The sequence below is a fragment of the Capra hircus genome, chromosome 5, assembly GCF_001704415.2.
Source record: "Capra hircus breed San Clemente chromosome 5, ASM170441v1, whole genome shotgun sequence".
Lineage (NCBI taxonomy): Eukaryota > Metazoa > Chordata > Mammalia > Artiodactyla > Bovidae > Capra > Capra hircus.
Genome location: NC_030812.1, coordinates 92,556,304 through 92,576,109, shown reverse-complemented (window position 1 = coordinate 92,576,109; position 19,806 = coordinate 92,556,304). Strand labels below are relative to the sequence as shown.

The 19,806-nt window shown below is 39.7% G+C and overlaps 1 protein-coding gene across 2 annotated transcripts in view; it reads left to right on the top strand.

The window, feature by feature from the left end:
* The window catches only part of DERA (deoxyribose-phosphate aldolase), a 118,076-nt gene that overhangs the window by 23,873 nt on the left and 74,397 nt on the right, over window positions 1-19,806 (top strand). The window contains exons 2-4 of one of the 2 annotated variants that reach the window (XM_018048430.1): window positions 1,609-1,806; window positions 16,342-16,439; window positions 17,921-18,068. In XM_018048430.1, coding sequence (XP_017903919.1) covers window positions 1,743-1,806; window positions 16,342-16,439; window positions 17,921-18,068 — 310 coding nt within the window. In that variant the 5' untranslated portion in view covers window positions 1,609-1,742. The remainder of the gene's footprint in view (window positions 1-1,608; window positions 1,807-16,341; window positions 16,440-17,920; window positions 18,069-19,806) is intronic. The other variant, XM_018048429.1, reaches the window with a different exon arrangement.

Genomic DNA, 19,806 nt, shown 5'->3' with positions numbered 1-19,806 from the left:
AGCAGACTCTCACTTTCTCTCTTTTTTAAAGAGGGATTTTTTTTTTTTTTTTTTTTTTCCGGTTTGGCTGCACCTTGTGGCATGTGAAACCTTAGTTCCCTGACTAGGGCGCAAACCTGTGCCCCCTGCATCGGAACTTGAAGTCTTAACCACTAGATGGCCTGGGAAGTGCAGATCCTCACTTTCTCTTAAACTTTCATAGCACTGTGTCCCTTGTTTACTCATTAAAAAGGTAGAATAAGACCTAAGGTCCTATTTCTACTCTTATTTTCACATCTTTTGGTTGCAACATAGCTATAATTTTGGCCAACTCAGTAATTTTAGCATCTAGTGTGATGTGCTGTGCTGTGCTAAGTCTCTTCAGTCGTGTCCGACTCTTTGTGATCCCATGGACTGCAACCCACCAGGCTCCTCTGTCCATGGGATCCTCCAGGCAAGAATACTGGAGTGGGTTGCCATGCCCTCCTCCAGTGGATCTTCTTGACCCAGGGATCGAACCCTCGTCTCGTACATCTCCTGCATTGGCAGGCAAGTTCTTTGCCATTAGCACCAACTGGGAAGTCCACCTAGTGTGATAGGGCTTACTAAATCTGTTTCTAGCTGATTTGAATGCAGATTCCTTTTTATTTCCCCTGTGATCTATCTTCAAGTTTTCGCAGTCATATATTAGAGAATATATGTAAATGTTCCAAGTTATCCTCGTTCTAAACATCTTCAGAATGTCCCCATTTTATTTGTATCTTCATTTGACATTATCATTTGATATCAAAGGCAAAAGAGCCTACCCATTTGGCCCTATTTCTTTTTCCCATTTAGCCATTTCTTTTAACTATTTTAAACTAACTTTTATTTTTTCCCTCCCAGATTTTGAGAAAGTAAGTGTTCATTATGAGGCTTCCCAGGTGGTGCTAGTGGTAAAGAACCTGCCTGCCAACAACCCACTCCGATATTTTTGCCTGGGAAATCCAATGGACAGAGGAGCCTGATGGGCTATAGGACTTAGGGTCACAAAGAGTTGGACACAACTAAAGTGACTTGGGATTGGCCCTGGTGGTTCAGATAGTAAAGAATCTGCCTGCAATGTGGGAGACCTGGGTTCAATTCCTGTGTCAGGAAATTCCTCTGGATAAGGAAATGGCAACCCACTCCAGTATTCTTGCCTGGAGAATCCCCGTGGGTAGAGGAGCCTGGTGGGCTTATAGTCCATGGGGTTGCAAAGAGTCAGACATGACTGAGCAACTAACACACAAAGTGCCTTAGCGTGCACACATGTGTTCATTATACAGTTGCCGAAACTGGGCTATAGATCCTTCTCCCACCGCCCCTGGCCTTTCTATTATGTCTAACATACCAACTGATCAAATAAATTCATAGTAGTTCTCCAGTACGTCACATGTGGAGTCCTCTGGCTAAATTTCAAGATTCCCTGTGACTTCATAGCACCTTACCTATGCCGCTGTATCTTTACTCCCAAACAGAACTTTTGGTCATTTTAATTGTTCTGTGAACAAGCCATCACCATTCCCATATTTGGTCTTTATTCATTTTGCACCCAGTATGTGAAATGTCCTCCCTCTCCTTGACTTGTAGTTCATTTCTGCTAATCAGCACAGGTGGACTTGTTGGATCTTCCTGGCTGTCCTGGTCTTCTCATAGTGATGGATTTGGAGCCAGAACCCAAGCTCCTGCCTTGTTCTGCACTGTCACGCCCTCTGTTTAGCATTCCTGCTCAGATCCATTGAATGATGACTGTCACACCAAGCTGGCTGTTTCCTCCTTGTCAGCAATGGCTTTCTATCTTGGTGGGTAAGTTAATCACAGAAGACCTGCATCATCATACCAGCTGTACTATAAAAACATTGTGAGGTAGCTAACAAGTGCCTGACACGGAGGCAATGGTCCGTAAGCAGCCATCCATGGTTTTCCAGCTCCAGACCCAGTGATGCTCATATCATAGAACCAGAAGCTAGAATTCCTTTCTTGCAGGGCACTGCTATGTCTCCAGAGCTGATACTCCTTACACTTTGGTTAATCTCTATCCTTGGCAATCTAGTACAAGGCCTCAGTAGATGGCCTGCGGGTTTGGTTGTGTTACCACTGTGCTGTTTAAGTTTTACAGTGAACTCACTCAGAACTCTAGTAAATTAAAAACGAAAAGGGCGGGGAACTATTGGATATTTTAACTGCCTCTTTCTTTGACTTCTTGGCTCAAGCCAACAGTATATTTCTCAAACAACTTTGATATGTAGACTGCTGAGGAAAGCTATATGGTCCCAACCTGGCAGGTTAAGAGTTCTTTGAACTAGTTAATGAAATGCTTCATACTGGGAACCTGGAGAAATATCAGCTTAGTTTCTGAAAAACCTTTTGATAATGCTTCCCTTAAGGGTTTAAGAAAAATGCCAACAGAGTAAAAAGTATTGCTTTTTTCATAGATTTCAACATATTTAAACAATAGCAAAAAGAGTACAAAGGAAAAACTGCTGTTCTTTGCCCAGGGAGGTCAGTCATTGGTTGATACCAGTTTTATTATGGCAAATAATACTGTTAGTGCTAACAGAACTCTTTGGAGGAGAGCTTAGAAAGACAATTGATGGATGTCAAGTTAAAGATATTTTTATAAGTGAAAAATGTGTTAGCTTTGTAAATAACATTGAGGTGAATTTAAAAACATGGGCACCCACTGCTATGATATTTTAACCTGTAGAGTTTCACTGTAATTTTTAAAAACAAATGTTGTTGATATATGTTTAGGATGCTGTAGCGGAAGTACCGTGGAATGTGCAGCCTATAAGAAACAGAAATTTATTTCTCATAGTTTGGGAAGCTGGGAAGTCCAAGATCAAGGTGCTGGCAAATTTGATGTTGGATGAGAACCGGTCTCCTCATTGGTGGCTGTGTTTTCACTATAAACTCACATGGCAAAGGGTCAGGGGATCTCTCTGGGACCTCTTTTATAAGAGCAGTGATCCTATTTGTGATGGCTCCATCTCATGACCTGGTCACCTCCTAAGGCCTAACTTCTGAATACAATTACTTTGGTGATTAGGTTTCAACATATGAATTAGGATTGGGGGAGGGTAAAGCGTGCAGACTGGGTGCTGCTGCTAAGTCACTCCAGTCACTCTTTGCAACACCATGGACTGTAGTCCGCCAGGCTTCTCTGTCCATGGGATTCTCCAGGCAGAATGTTCTAATCCTAAATGTATAGTTTAGTTTTTACATACCTATATAAGTGAGTTTCAGTGTAATGTGATTTACACATTTGTATTAGTAGGAGGTTAAATATTTACATTTTAAAAAGTGTAGTGTATGCTATACACCACTTTTATTTATTATATTTTAAATATTTATTTATTTATTTATTTGGTTGTGCTGCAGAGCACAGCATATAGAATCTTAGTTCCCCCACCAGGGATGGATGGAGCTTCATGCACTGGAAGCTCAGAGTCTTAACCACTGGACTGCCAGGGAAGTCCCAGATACTTAGATTTTAAAGTTTGGGAAGGAAAAAACATAACTCTTAGTCTGCTATTTTATAGTTGTGAATCAGTTTCTTATTACAAGCTTTTCATATTGGTTTCTATATTTTCTGTATGTTAATTATTGCTACAAAATAAATTGCTGTTTGATGATGCTAGGTTATGAGACCTGTGGATTGACCCAGCTTCTAGATTTATCTGATTATTTCCTCATGATGTCGTTTAACTTACTTCTGTATCTTCTATATTTTAAGTTGGAAGTTATATCTTATATTAGTCTACTAAAACCAGTAGTAGGTAGATGGATAGACAGATAGATACATACCTAGCCATACACACATATGTGTATGTGTGTATGTGTGTGTGTGTGTGTGTGTGTGTGTGTGTGTAGCCTTTTATTCTATTCAGGTCTTTCTTCATTAGATTGGATGAAGTCCACGCACCTTGGGGAGGGCAATATGCTTTACTCCATCCACCAGTTTAGGCCTTGACCCCATCCATTAAACACCCTCACAAGACACGTGCAGAAATAATGTTTAATCACATATCTGGGCACCTTGAGGCCCAGTGAAGTTGATGCATAAAATTAACCATCACAAATCTAAGACTTGATTTGTTCTTTGTTCAGTCACTAAGTGTGTCTGTTCTTTGCGACTGCATGGACTGCACCATGCCAGGCTTTCCTGTCCTTCACTATCTCCCAGAGTTTGCTCAGACTCATGTGCATTGAGTCTGTGATGCCATCCAACCATCCATCCTCTGTCACCTCTTCTGCTCCTGCCCTCAGTCTTTCCTAGCATCAGAGTCTTTTCCAATGAGCTGGCTCCTCACATCAGGTGACCAAAGTATTGGAGCTTCAGCTTCAGCACCAGTCCGTCCAATGAATATGCAGGGTTGATTTCCTTTAGGATTGACTCGTTTGATCTCTTTGCTGTCCAAGGGACTCTCAAAAATCTTCTCTAGCACCACAGTTTGAAAGCACCAGTTCTTTAGTGCTCAGCCTTCTTTGTGGTCCAACTCTTACATTTTTTAAAAAACCTGTAAAAAATTCATTGTTAAATAGTATATATTCACATGCACAAATAAAAATGTATTTGTATAAATTATTTTAGCACTATAGTGTAAGTTGAATAATTACTCAGCTTTAGTTTCTTAGTTGTATAAGTCTCTGATATCATGCCATTGGTAGTTTTTTGAAGAGTAATTTTTTCTTTTTTTTAATTTTTAATTTTTACTTTATTTTATGTTACAATACTGTATTGATTTTGCCATACATTTACATGAACCCACCATGGGTGTACATGCGTTCCCAAACATGAACCCCCCTCCCACCTCCCTCCCCATAACATCTCTCTGGGTCATCCCCATGCACCATCCCCAAGCATCCTGTATCCTGCATCGGACATAGACTGGCGATTCGTTTCTTACATGATAGTATACATGTTTCAATGCCATTCTCCCAAATCATCCCACCCTCTCCCTTTCCCTCTGAGCCCAAAAGTCCGCTCTACACATCTGTGTCTCTTTTGCTGTCTTGCATACAGGGTCATCATTGCCATTTTTCTGAATCCCATATATATGTGTTAGTATACTGTATTGGTGTTTTTCTTTCTGGCTTACTTCACTCTGTATAATCAGCTCCAATTTCATCCATCTCATTAGAACTGATTCAAATGTATTCTTTTTAACGGCTAAGTAATACTCCATTGTGTATATGTACCACAGCTTTCTTATCCATTCATCTGCTGATGGACATCTAGGTTGCTTCCATGTCCTGGCTATTATAAACAGTGCTGCGATGAACATTGGGGTACATGTGTCTCTTTCAATTCTGGTTTCCTCAGTGTATATGCCCAGCAGTGGGATTGCTGGGTCATAAGGCACTTCTATTCGCAATGTTTTAAGGAATCTCCATAGTGGCTGTACTAGTTTGCATTCCCACCAACAGTGTAGGAAGGTTCCGTTTTCTCCACACCCTCTCCAGCATTTATTGCTTACAGACTTTTGGATCACAGCCATTCTGACTGGTGTGAAGTGGTACCTCACTGTGGTTTTGATTTGCATTTCTCTGATAATGAGTGATGTTGAGCATCTTTTCATGTGTTTGTTAGCCATCCGTATGTCTTCTTTGGAGAAATGTAAAAATATGGAACGCTTTACGAATTTGCGTGTCATCCTTGTGCAGGGGCCATGCTAATCTCTGTATCGTTCCAATTTTAGTATATGTGCTGCCAAAGTGAGCACTGAAGAGTAGTTTTTTAAAATTTCTTAAAGTATGAAAATGTCCAGCAATTTTTTCATACTTTCATTTTATGTTTCTTAAATTTGAGATCCTTGACACAATCAGTTGATTTTTCTGTGTGGAACATAATATTTTTAATTGAGAAAATATTTACAAATGCTTGGTACTTGGTACACTTACAACAGATTGTATAAATGGAGACCATTCTCAATTCTCATTTTTTAAATATTGAAATATGTAAATATTTTAGTACAAATAGTTTAACAGTTAATGTATTTTGCTCCATTTCCCTGATAGCTCAGTTGATAAAGAACCTGCCTGCAGTGCAGGAGACTCTGGTTCGATTCCTGGCTGGGGAAAACCCCATGGAGAAGGGAAAGGCTACCCACTCTAATATTCTGGCTTGGAGAATTCCATGGACTGTATAGTCCATGGAGTCGAAAAGAGTTGGACACGACTGAGTGACTTTCACTTTTCATAAGACAAATCTTGTCAAAAAAGAGGTCTTGATTTTCTTTGAATGTTTTACTAAATTCATATACTACAAAATCACAGGCTGTCTCAATTTCATTTTTGTGGTATTGTGATTTATAATAAGAAATATATATTTGGTGTTCATCTATTCTTCTTGGCACAGAGCTCCTGAACTCTTTGGATTTCTTGTGATGAGAGCTGTAAAGGTGTCTTGTTACATTAATGGGACTTCCATGGTGGCTCAGATGGTAAAGAATCCCCCTGCAATGTGAGACCTGGGTTCAATCCCTGGGTTATTTAATGAGGTGACTTTGGGGCCTCAGCTAAGTATCAGGGCTGGTGCTTGGAGAACCAACCACTGGTTAGAGAGTTGGAACTTTATTTATTTATTTATTTTTTTGCCTTTTTATTTTGTATTGGAATATAGCCCATTGGGGTATGACTATGTGCATCCCAGGCGGCACTAGTGGTAAAGAACCCTCCGCCCAGTGCAGGTAGACATAAGAGACCTGGGTTTGATCTCTGAGTCAGGAAGGTCCCCTGGAGAAGAAAATGGCAGCCTGCTACAGTATTCTTGCCTGGAGAATCCCATGGACAGAGGAGCCTGGCAGGCTGCAGTCTATGGGGTCACACGGAGTTGGACACAACTAAAGTGACTTAGCATACACGCATCAAGGCACCTGGTAGATTCAGTGTCTGCTGAGAGGTCATAGCCAATTAGCAAACAATGTTTTGATAGTTTCAGGTGACCAGAGAAGGGACTCAGCCACACATATACATGTATCTATTCTCCCCCAGGGGAGTTGGAACTTCCTGTCTCACTCCCCCAGCTGACCTCCGGGTTAGGGAGAAGGGCTGGAGGTTGAGTTCAGTCATCTGTGAGCAGTGATTTAATCAGTCATGCCTATGTAGTGAAGTCTCCATAAAATCCCAAAAGGGTGGGGTTTGGAGAGTTTCTGGGTGGGAAACATGTGGTGATTCAGGGTGATTCAGGATCCCTTGGAGAGTACTTGGAAGCTCTTTGCCCTTTCTTGAACCTTTCCCTTTGCATCGTTTTCATGTTTTCATCTGGCTGTTTCTCAGTTACATCCTTCTATAATAAACTGATAATCTAGTAAGCAAAATATTTCTCTGAGTCTTCTGAACCGCTCTAGCAGATCAATCGAATTCAGATTAATTGGAACCTCCAATGGTAAGTTGGAAGCTTGTGTGATAACCTACCTGGACTTGCACCTGGGGTCTAAAGTTTAGTGGGGTGGGGTTGGGGGTTGGGCAGTCTTGTGGGACTGAGCTCTTAACCTGGGGAATCTGATGAAAATACCTCTGGATAGTTAGTGTCATAACTTAGATGAATTGTAGGATAATTCATCTTACATTGGTGTCTTAAGCATTGCATGGTGGTATAAAAAAGCTGCTTCTCCCCACATTGGAATTAGGTGTAGAACCCCCATTTAAATTCTTTCCAGTACAGAATATCAATGTATTGAGTTTAATGTTGGAACTTGTGGTAGCCAGTCTCCAAAGAGGGACCAGGTCTCTGAAATCGATGTCTTTGTATTGTCCTCCACTGCACTGATTCACACTCTCCCTGAGACTCCCTGTAACCAAACAGAAGTGATTAACAGCTGTGGTATGATTGGGGAGCCTTGAGCAGCTCTCTGGGAAGTTCAGCTGCCCTGGTGGAAATGGTGAAGAAAGGGATGTCTGGACCTACATGGAGGTGCCCTGGCAGAGGCCAGGCTCCTGCCACTCCCTCTGAGGCACAGGACTTGGGAGTGCAGCCCCATCACCATCTGGCTGTGGTCACAAGTTGCTGATCTCAAGTGAGAGCAGCAACAGAACCGCCCTGCTCAGCCCAGTCAACCAATAGTGTGAGGAGAAATCATAAAAGAATTGCTGTTTTTAGGCATGACATTTTGAGGTAGTTTGTTACACAGTGATAGGTATGCATGCTAAGGGACTTCAGTCGTGTTTGGCTATTTGCGACCTCATAGACTGTAGCCTGCCAGGCTCCTCTGTCCATGGGATTCTCCAGGCAAGAATACATTCCCTTCTCCAACGGATCTTCCCAACCCAGGGATTGAACCTTAGTCTCTTACATCTCTTGTGTTGGCAGGCGAGTTCTTTGCCACTAGTGCCACCTGAGAAACACTTACACAATGATTAATCAAATCAGGTAGGTTGAGATATTCCCAAGTACAATTTTAGAATTTTAAAATTAAGCCTGTACACGGGTTGAAATCTCTTTTAATTTGTTCCATCCCTCTCGTTTGCAGAGGGATAGATTTCAGGGTCGTCTTCTTTGCGATATTTGCAAACAATTGTCAACAAATAATTGTAGTTCACTAGGTTTCAAAAACTGGAGGCTTTGCATGTTTTATTTACATAATAGTTTTTTCTTTTTTGATTTTAGTTTTGGCTGCACTGGGTCTTCGTTGCTGTGCAAGGACTTTCCCTAGTTGCAGTGAGTGGGGGCTACTCTGTAGTTGTGGTGTACAGTCTTCTTGTTGTGGTGGCTTCTCATGTTTCAGCGCAGGGGCTTTAGGGCAGGTAGGCTCAGTCAGTAGTTGTGGCACATGGGATCTTCCTATATCAGGGATTGAACACCTGACCCCTATACTGGCAGGCAGATTCTTAACCACTGGACCACCAGGGAAGTGCATACTTAGTTGTTGTTCAGTTTCTATGTCTGACCTTTTGCGACCCCATGAATTGCAGCACGCCAGGCTTCCCTGACCTTCACTATCTCCCAGAGTTTGCTCAAACTCATCTATTAAGTCAGTGATGCCATCCAAGCATCTCATCCGCTGTCGCACACCTCTTCCTCCCCAGCACCCACCCCCTACCCCGTTTTGCTTGCTCTCAGTCTTTCCCAGCATCAGAATCTTTTCCAGTGAGTCAACTCTTCCCATCGGGTGGCCAGAGTGCTAGCGTTTCAGCTTTAGCATCAGTCCTTTCAATGAATATTCAGGGTTGATTTCCTTTAGGATTGACTGATTTGATCTCCTTGCTGTCCGCAGGACTCTCAAGAGTCTTCTCCAGGGGTTTTGTTTTTTTTTTTTTAAAGATTTTTCAACTGATTTTCAAAAAAAAAAAAAAAAAGCCAATATTTAAAAGTCTTATTTATAAAACAGTTCATGACTGACATATGTCAGCTTAGATTGATTGACAAAATTGTTCTTCCTCTTCAAAGAGTCATACGTTCCTAACATTCAACTGATGATAACCAGTAAAAAGATAGTGCACAGTGCCAGGAAGAAGTATTTATTTTTAATTAAACATCAATTTTCTCACAAAGATCAGGTAGTTCATTTATTCTGTGTATATGTAAAATATTTAAAATTTGACAGCGATAGCTTGCACTTTGATTGTTAGACTGTGGGAAAACTTATGTGGATGAAATTATAAATTATGTATCTATCACAACCAAATCCAAGTGTTTTTCTGCTTCCTCAGTTTCTTAATAAGAACATTGTTTCTATTTTGATGCTATATTCCAACAAAATTTGCATCCGTGGTATCTCTGCAGAATCAAATAATTGATCTGTTCAGTGCTAACTTGTTTAAATTTATAGTGGTGGTCACATAATGTTAGGTGTTTTACCTTCAACAAAATAGACTTTAAAATTTTTTCTTGAATTTAGTGTTAGATTTTTTAAAAAATGAGCCAATATTTGAATTAATTTAGCTGATTTTTCTCTTTAAAACACCCATGACTGATATAAAATGGTGTTTTCTAGTTGTTTGTAAAATTCTTCTGCTTCTGGAGCCAACAAATTAATAAATACTGCTGCCTTAAACATACACTAGAAATTTGGGATGTAAAAACAAGCACTATATAGAATACTCATTTTATCTAAATGAGAAGTCATGCTTCATAGTTTTATATGACTGTATCTGCCGAGGCTATATGAAATTGCCATCATTAAGCACAGGCTTCTTAACATAACTGCTATTTTAAGTAGATATGAATCCTTTTAAGCAGATTTGGGTCTTGGAATCAGTGATATTTTTGTAGAAATATTTTGGCATGTGATAACTTTGAAACCTGTATGCAGGTCAGGAAGCAACAGTTAGAACTGGACATGGAACAACAGACTGGTTCCAAAGAGGAAAAGGAGTTCGTCAAGGCTGTATATTGTCACCCTGCTCATTTAACTTATACGCAGAGTACATCATGAGAAATGCTGGGCTGGAAGAAGCACAAGCTGGAATCAAGATTGCCGGGAGAAATATCAATAACCTCAGATATGCAGATACCACCACCCTTACGGCAGAAAGTAAAGAACTAAAGAGTCTCTTGATGAAAGTGAAAGAGGAGAGTGAAAAAGTTGGCTTAAAGCTCAACTTTCAGAAAACGAAGATCATGGCATCTGGTCCCATTACTTCATGGGAAATAGATGGGGAAACAGTGGAAACAGTGTCAGACTTTATTTTGGGGGGCTCCAAAATCACTGCAGATGGTGACTGCAGCCATGAAATTAAAAGACACTTATTCCTTGGAAGGGAAGTTATGACCAACCTAGACAGCATATTAAAAAGCAGAGATATTTTGTTGACCTTTGTCAACAAAGGTCCATCTAGTCAAGGCTATGGTTTTTCCAGTAGTCATGTATGGATGTGAGAGTTGGACTATAAAGAAAGCTGAGTGCCGAAGAATTGATGCTTTTGAAGTATGGTGTTGGAGAAAACTCTTGAGAGTCCCTTGGACTGCAAGGAGATCCAACCAGTCCATCCAAAAGGAGATAAATGCTGGGTGTTCATTGGAAGGATTGATGTTGAAGCTGAAACTCCAATACTTTGGCCACCTGATGCGAAGAGCTGACTCATTTGAAAATACCCTGATGCTGGAAAAGATTGGGGGCAGGAGGAGAAGGGGACGAAAGAGGATGAGATGGCTGGATGGCATCACTGACTCAATGGACATGGGTTTGGGTGAACTTTGGGAGTTGGTGATGGACAGGGAGGCCTGGTGTACTGTGGTTCATGGAGTCGCAAAGAGTGGGACACGACTGAGTGACTGAACTGAACTGAACTGAAATGTTGAGAAGCATTTTGTGCAGACTGCAGATCATGAACTTTTCTGAGAAATGGAAATTCAGAATTTAATTTTTCAAAATCTTTATTTATTTGGCCGCTCTGTGTCTTAGATTCGGCACACAGGATCTTTGATCGTTAGTTGTGGCATATGAAATCTAATACCCTGATCAGGAATCAAACCCTGGCCCCCTGCATTGAGAGTGTGGAGTCTTAGCCACTGGACCACCATGGAAGTTCCTAATTTTTCATTAAACATACTATTTTGAGCTTACTGTTGCTGATAGATTTTTTTTTTTTTTAAAATAAAAAAGCCTAATCCCAAATACATAGTGTATGGGAGTTTGATCCTTGGGTCAGGAAGATCCCCTGGAGAAGGAAATGGCAACCCATTCCAATATTCTTGCCTGGAGAATTCCATGAACAGCACCACCAAGGAAGCCCCATTGGTATCATACGGTTCATATAGTAATAAGATTCTGTCTGGTGACATTTGGTGCTAAGGTTTTTGGTGACCTTTTCTATGGAAGCAGTAAAAATGGCATCTGACCTTATCATGTCTGCCTGGCACCTTGTAGTCATGTCAGGTTGGCTTTGTGGAAGAGCTCTGTGGCCGAGGATTGGTCATTAAAGTATTGGTGTGGTGAAATGCCCCAGAGACACATTACATGTGTTAATGCCCGGGCTATAGCAGCAGTCATCTTACTGGTCTACCTACTCTAGTCTCCCTCCCTTTCTTCCTAACCTGCACACTGCTGTCAGTGCCTCTTAATTCCAAAGAGTTAAGTATATTTTGCTTTTACTATTCAATAAGGTAATGCATGCTCTTTGTAAAAGTTTTAAGTCAAAAAAAAGTTTTAAGTATTATGTAACTATAAAGCATGGGAAAGTAAAAATCTTATGTGATTCTACCTCTGAAGACAAACATTGTCATCAATTTGGTCTCAGTTCAGTTCAATTCAGTTGCTCAGTCGTGTCTGACTCTTTGCGACCCCATGAATTGCAGCACGCCAGGCCTCCCTGTCCATCACCATCTCCCGGAGTTCACTCAGACTCACGTCCATCAAGTCCGTGATGCCATCCAGCCATCTCATCCTGGGTCGTCCCCTTCTCCTCCTGCCCCCAATCCCTCCCAGCATCAGAGTTTTTTCCAATGAGTCAACTCTTCACATGAGGTGGCCAAAGTATTGGAGTTTCAGCTTTAGCATCATTCCTTCCAAAGAAATCCCAGGGTTGATCTCCTTCAGAATGGACTGGTTGGATGTCCTTGCAGTCCAAGGGACTCTCAAGAGTCTTCTCCAACACCACAGTTCAAAAACATCAATTCTTCGGTGCTCAGTCTTCTTCATAGTCCAACTCTCACATCCATACATGACCACTGGAAAAACCATAGCCTTGACTAGATGGACCTTAGTCGGCAAACTAATGTCTCTGCTTTTGAATATACTATCTAGGTTGGTCATAACTTTTCTTCCAAGGAGTAAGCGTCTTTTAATTTCATGGCTGCAGTCACCATCTGCAGTGATTTTGGAGCCCCCCAAAATAAAGTCTGACACTGTTTCCACTGTTTCCCCATCTATTTCCCATGAAGTAATGGGACCGGATGCCACGATCTTCGTTTTCTGAATGTTGAGCTTTAAGCCAACTTTTTCACTCTCCTCTTTCACTTTCAGCAAGAGGCTTTTTAGCTCCTCTTCACTTTCTGCCATAAGGGTAGTGTCATCTAAGGTTATTGATATTTCTCCCAGCAATCTTGATTCCAGCTTGTGTTTCTTCCAGTCCAGCGTTTCTAATGATGTACTCTGCGTAGAAGTTAAATAAGCAGGGTGACAATATACAGCCTTGACGTACTCCTTTTCCTCTTTGGAACCAATCTGTTGTTCCATGTCCAGTTCTAACTGTTGCTTCCTGACCTGCATACAGATTTCTCAAGAGGCAGGTCAGGTGGTCTGGTATTTCCATATCTTTCAGAATTTTCCATAGTTTATTGTGATCCACACAGTCAAAGGCTTTGGCATAGTTAATTTGGTCTATATTCTATTATTTTTTTGCACATATACCAACAAAAATATATTTTATATTTTTGGATATTAGATTAGGTCTTCAAATGAAGACTCATTCCAGACCCCACCTGTTAGAAATGATGAAGCTCCTAGCACAGTCTCTGTCTTATATCTTTACTGTGTAGAAACTGGGCAAGGCTGAGTCTTCTCACTAATATAAACTGAATATTTTCTGAGCTTGACTGGATCAGATATATATTGACATCCAAGGCTTTAAAAAAAAAAAAAGCTAACAGTTTCCAAGGTTAAGGTTGAAAGACTAGACACGATAAAGTTGATACTTCAGTTGTTCAGTGTCAAAGGTAAAAAAATAAATTTACTGCGATGTGGTGGGCTCAGTAAGCACCTATTTCTGTGTTTGGCATTTGTGAGTGATTCCTAGCAAGTTGCAAATTAGAACTGAAGATAAACAACACAGGAAAAATAGACATCTGGGAGCCTACAATAGGAAGAGGTACTCTGTAATAGATGCTGGGATTAAAAATATACTATGGAAGTGCATCTCAAGAACCGACTGTTTGGGGACAACCACTAAGGCACAGATTTAGTGGTACAATTTTAGGTAGAAAAACCCAGAAAAAATGAGAAGTGAAAACAGAGGCAATTTAATCTTTCTTACTTTTCGAAATTTGAGAAAATCTAATGAAATATCACCATGTATTTTTCTCCATTAGGAGCAAAGATAGAATCAAAATACAATATAAACCTCCTTTTGTGGAGTTATCATTTGGTATTACACTTTTTAGGAATATTGGGAAGAAGTTCAGGAACAGTCGTGAACATAAGAGGAAGTGGTGGAAAGGTGAAGTGTCGATTTTCAAGGAAAATGATGTCTGTCTCCACAGAGACTTAAGTAAGAAAGACAATAATGATTTTTTAAAAAATGAAGAGTGTTTAAGAACAAATTTATAATTGAAAGAAGGGCCTGAAAGCCCCTGAAATGGCATACTAAGAGGAGCACTGGGATTTTCTCCATGGAAGAGTTTTCTGAAAAGAGTTATCACCTTCCAATTATGGCTTTACGCCTATTCTCCCCAAAGACACATGTGCTTGAAACCCCTCCTGGCCCCCTAAGAGAAACTTCTATGGTCCTGATGAGATTGTGTGCCTTAGAATCACTTCTCCGAGAAAGGAGATGCTAAAGGGTACTCGAATAAAATATTAAAAATTATGAAGGACATAACAAAGGCCAATCAGTCCTTTCTTTTCCCCAGACCCCATAATAGGAGAACAAGGGTTATCTGATGAAATTAAAGAGTAGCAAATTAAATGCTAATAAAATGGGATAGTCACTTATATAATTCATTATCATGGGAGGTCACAGAGGCAAATTCCGTGGCTGGATTAACTGTGGGGCTGGCTGATTTTATGACCACTAAAGATATTTTTAGCAGTGGAGGCTGATATTGTGAGAGAAGTGATCCTGTTACATTCTCCCAGAGATGGCTTGCAAGGACCTCTAGCAAGTGGTGTCTGAGGCATGTGAGAGCCAGCCTCGTGGGTTCTGATCTTTGGTGGGAAATTGTAGTAAAAATTAGTTTTTAATTAAGGGGAGTGTCCTCAGGTATTTTATTCATGTTTCAGTCCCAACTTCTCCCGTAGAGATCCAAAAGTCCTTTAATGAGAAACAACTGGATACAAAGTTTTGTTACACAAGATGGGGAATTCCTGAAGATCTTTTTATCTTTTGTCCAGCAGAGTGACTATGGTTAACAGTACTGTGTTGTATACTTGAAATGTGCTATGAGAGTAGATCTTAAATGCTCTCAGCATACATGAAAAGGAAAAAGAATATGGTAAATGTGTGAAGTAATAGGTAATGTTCATTAGCTTGACTGTGGTGATTCTTTCACAGTGTATATGTTTATCAAAACATACACCTTAAATATATGCAGATCTTATTTGTCAAGCTGTGTGTGTGCTCAGTTGCTCAGTCGAGTCTGACTGTTTGTAACCCCATGGGCTGTAGCCCTTCAGGCTCCTCTGTCCATGGGATTTCTCAGGCCAGGATACTAGAGTGGGTTGCCATTTCCTCCTGTAGGAGATCTTTCCGACCCAGGGATCGAGTGCTCATTTCCTGTCTCCTGCGTTGGCAGGCAGATTTTTTACCCCTGAACCTCCAGGGAAGCCCTACAGATAGGAGAGAGCATTTCAAAACAAGCAACAGACATGTCTCCCAGAATTTTGTTGTTTTTGTTTTTGGCTGTGCCGGGTCTTAGTTGCGGCTTCAGGATCTAGTTCCCTGACCAGGGATCAAACTCCTAGCCTTCTGCATGCAGAACGTGGAGTCTTAACTACTGGACCATCAGGAAGTCTCTCTCCCAGAATTTTGAGCAGCTTGTTTTTTCTTTTCCCTCTTCTGACTTTTTTTAATTTTAATGCTCTAATTTCTAATACACTTTGAGAAATTCTCCTTTGAGGAAAGAATGGGGGTATCCTATCAGCATCTAATAGATATTAATCTTATCAGTAAGGGGATATTGATCAAGGATTCCTTTAAGCCCCAGTGTTAATTCATTTATATGTTTATTAACCCTTCATTCTCCTGGACTGGGCACTCCCAGATAACTCTCTGCTGGCAGAAATGAAGCCTGTGACATGAATAACACAATGTTATTCTCTTATGTTTTCCTCCACCATTAGGCGTATCTGTGTAATGAATCAGTACAGGTTCTCCTAGTTCCAAATGTATTTGATTTTGCACAGAGTAGGACTTCTCATAGCCGGGCTTCCTTCAAGAAAGTTATTTATAGTTGAGTGGAAAAGAAATATAACTTTTTAAAAAAAGTTTTGGGCTTCCCTGGTGGTCCAATGATTAAGACTATGCTTCCAGTGCAGGGGATGTGGGTTCCATCCCTGGTTGGGGATCCAAGATCCCACATGCTATGAGATGCAGCCAAAATAAAAAAAAAAAAAAAAAAAAAAAAAAGTAAATAAATGTTTTGATACTGATAAGTCTTTCCTTTTGAGGACTGTGTAAAAAACAAGTGAATGTATTTAATAAAATCTTCAAGTTTTAAATTGTTGTTCTTTTTGCTTCTAGACCTTAGCTGGATCTCCAAAATACAAGTGAATAAACCAGCAGTGCTAAGACGTGCAGAACAAATCCAGGCTCGTAGACCCGTGAAAAAGGAGTGGCAGGTAAGGGCTTTTCTTAAAAAACTATTTCCCTTGCTTTACAGGCCTGATCTCTTCCCTCGAGGCCACAAGACTGAATTTCACTCAAGCGGCATCTCAACTTAAAAGATTGCAGCTGTCCATGACTTATTTTAATAATTCATATATGATGAAGATGGGTTGGAGAAAGATAACATGCTTATCCAAACAGGTTAAAATCTTACCATTCTTGAGTGGCAAAGCTGCAAATGAATATGAGGCATTTTTGTTTTCATGAGTGAATTAAATGGCATATTTTCTCAATATACTTATTCAGTTTCTTAGACACACCTTTGGTTGTCTTCTATTTTAATTTTAAAACCATGGCACCTAAACCTGGTGGGTCCATTGCTGGAGGCCCTGAGGTTATGAGAGTTGATCTTTGATCATCATGTCTACTGTATGATTAGTTTTCCCAAATTATCTTTCAAAATTTGAAAAATGGTGTTTTGTAGAGTACTGGTGGTCAGCATATTCTTCAGTATGTACTAACCAAAGACATGCTATGCATCTCAGGACGGAAAGGAATTCAGAGTTCATTCCACAAGTGAGGCAAAATATCGGGATTGAATCCTTTAGCGTGACGGGTTGCATTTTGCTCATCCTTAGAAATAATCTGATTGAAAAGATAAAAGGACTTTATTTGAATGAGTTGTGAAATGTGAATATTATTTTAAAATTGAAATTGGATTACACTGGGAAAAAAAAAAGAAAGTAGAGACCCTTTATTGTGTCTCATTCCAGGTCCCAGGGCTGGAGGTCTAATACAAGATGGAAACTTTTGTTCCCGAGTTCTCCCTTATCAGGGTAGAACCTTCCTAGGCTGCTCAATGGTAAAGAACCTACTTGCCAATGCAGGGCATGCAGAGACGTGGGTTCCATCCCTGAGTCAGGAACATCCTCTAGAGAGGGAAATGGTAACCCACCTCTGAGTCTCCTTGTATTGAGATGCAAAAGTCACATGTGGGGAGACTTGTTCTTTTAGAAATTTCCATTTGGGGTATCTGTGGAAGAAAACAAGTTTATAAGCAATTTTTTCCCCTTTAATTTTACTCTATGTAACGTTCCTCTTTTTGGTTAAGCTTGAACACATCAGAATGTATGCCTCAGAATAGCATAGACAGGAGATTTTATTTTATTTAAAGCAGTTTGTTTTTAAAGATTTTTTTGATGTGGACCTTTTTTTTTTTTTTTCCTTTTGGTCTTTTTTTTACCTTGTTACAGTGTTGCTTTTTTTTTTTTTTTTTTAATGCTTTGGTTTTTTGACCCCAAGGCATATGGGATCTCAGCTCCCCTACCAGGGATTGAACTAGAACCCCTTCTTCCCTTAGAAAGTGAAGTTTTAACCATCAGACTACCAGGGAAGTCCCTAGACATGAGATTTTAGCACCCTTATGTACCTAATGGTTTTGGATTGGAGATTAATTATTTTTTTTAAACCTTGTTTTTACTTTTCTTCAAACCAGGCTGCATGGCTCCTGAAGGCTGTTACCTGTATAGATCTTACTACACTTTCAGGTGATGACACAGCTTCCAACGTTCAAAGGCTATGTTATAAAGCCAAGTATCCAATCCGGGAAGACCTCTTAAAAGCTTTAAATATGCACGATAAAGGTAATGTGTACCATCTGTCTGGTGTTTACCTTTTTTACAGTGGCAATCACTGAATCTAAGAAGACTTAAGATTTGGATGCTGAAATGATAGTAACAGTAAAAAGTGTGATAGAATTGTGTATGCAGAGTAATAATAATTGAGATTCTTCTCTGAAAAATAGCAGAGAGAGAATCTGAGTCTCATTTTTAGGTCAATTCTTTCCCATCATGGATTAAAAGTTGCGAGTATTGAGTTTCTTTATTTTTTGTTCCAGTTCTTCAGCTTTGGAAATTTTCTGTCTAGTGACTCAAATACTATGATTCTGATTCCCTAGCCACGTGTGAAAAAGCCAGTCTCATTACTTAATAATCACATCTCATACATAAAGTATTTTCTGTGAGTAAATGAAATACTTTTGAGAATAAAATACAAATGGGAAATATTGCCAGCTTGTATATTGGGTTAGATCTTTTGAAAAAAAAAAAAAGTTATATTCAATCTCTTCATGTACATGAAAGAAAAGACTTTCTTAAGTTGCCATAAGTTTAGAACCTCAACATTTTAAAAATGGAGGAGACTTTGAGAGTGAATGCCCTTGTTTCTAAATGTGAAAACTGAGACCTGGAGGGTGAGAGGACAGTGTGCCTCATTTCTCAATGGGCTAGCTTTAGGAGCCAGATCTAAACCATGAAGGGATCTTTCATGGATCCTAGGTGCCTGTCTCTAATGAATGCAATTAATGCTGCATTGACCCAATGCAGGCATTTTTTCACAAATAGTTTGTGTTAATAGATAACTTATAGATCTAAACAGCTGCATAGCATTTAGAAAGTATTTAGTATGTTTCTTTTACACTAATAATAAAACACCTACCATTTATAACACTTAAAAGCAGCAGCTTTATATGAGTCTTATGCTACTGTTTTATAGTGTCTCTTTGATTTTTTAATTTAAGAGCTTATTCCTCAAACTGAGGGCTCCAGATCCAGATTTTATTATTTTCCGCAAAAGAGAGAATAGGATTAGTGACATGTCATTTTGCAGTGCAGGCATACCTTGTTTCATTGCACTTGGCAGACACTGTGTTTTACATATTGAAGGTTTGTGGCAACCCTGCATTGAGCAAGTCTGTTGGCATTGTTTCTCCAACAGCATTCACTGATTTCTGTCTCTGTCACATTTTGATAATTGTCTCAGTAATGCACACTTTTTCGTTATTGTAATACTCTTTATGGTCATCTGGGATCAGTGATCTTTGACATTACCATTGTAATTATTTAGCATTATGTTTTTAAAAAGTACGTACCTTAATATTAAATTAAGGTACGTACTTTTTAAAGATAATGCTTTTGCACACTTAATATTGACTACCATATAGGGTAACCGTAACTTTTATATGCACCAGGAAACCAAAAAATTCCTGTCACTCATTTTATTGCGATATTTTATTTCAGTGCTCTGAAACTGAACCTGCACTATCTCCAAGGTCTGCCTGTACTATCTTGCAAGGTTCACTTCTGTTTTTCTTCATCTACTGTCCTGTGTGAACCCTGTAAAAACTTAGATTTTGTTATCTACATGAAATAAAACACTTTCATTGATTCAAAGCCACTAAGTTTACCATTTAGGATATTTTTTCAACAAATGGTACTATAGTAACCTCCAGGAACAATGTATTAAAAATTTTTATTCTCTAAGGATGAGAAAATGATCCATGTTGTCAAGAACTAGAAGGGAATGTGGAAAGTAAAAGCCTTT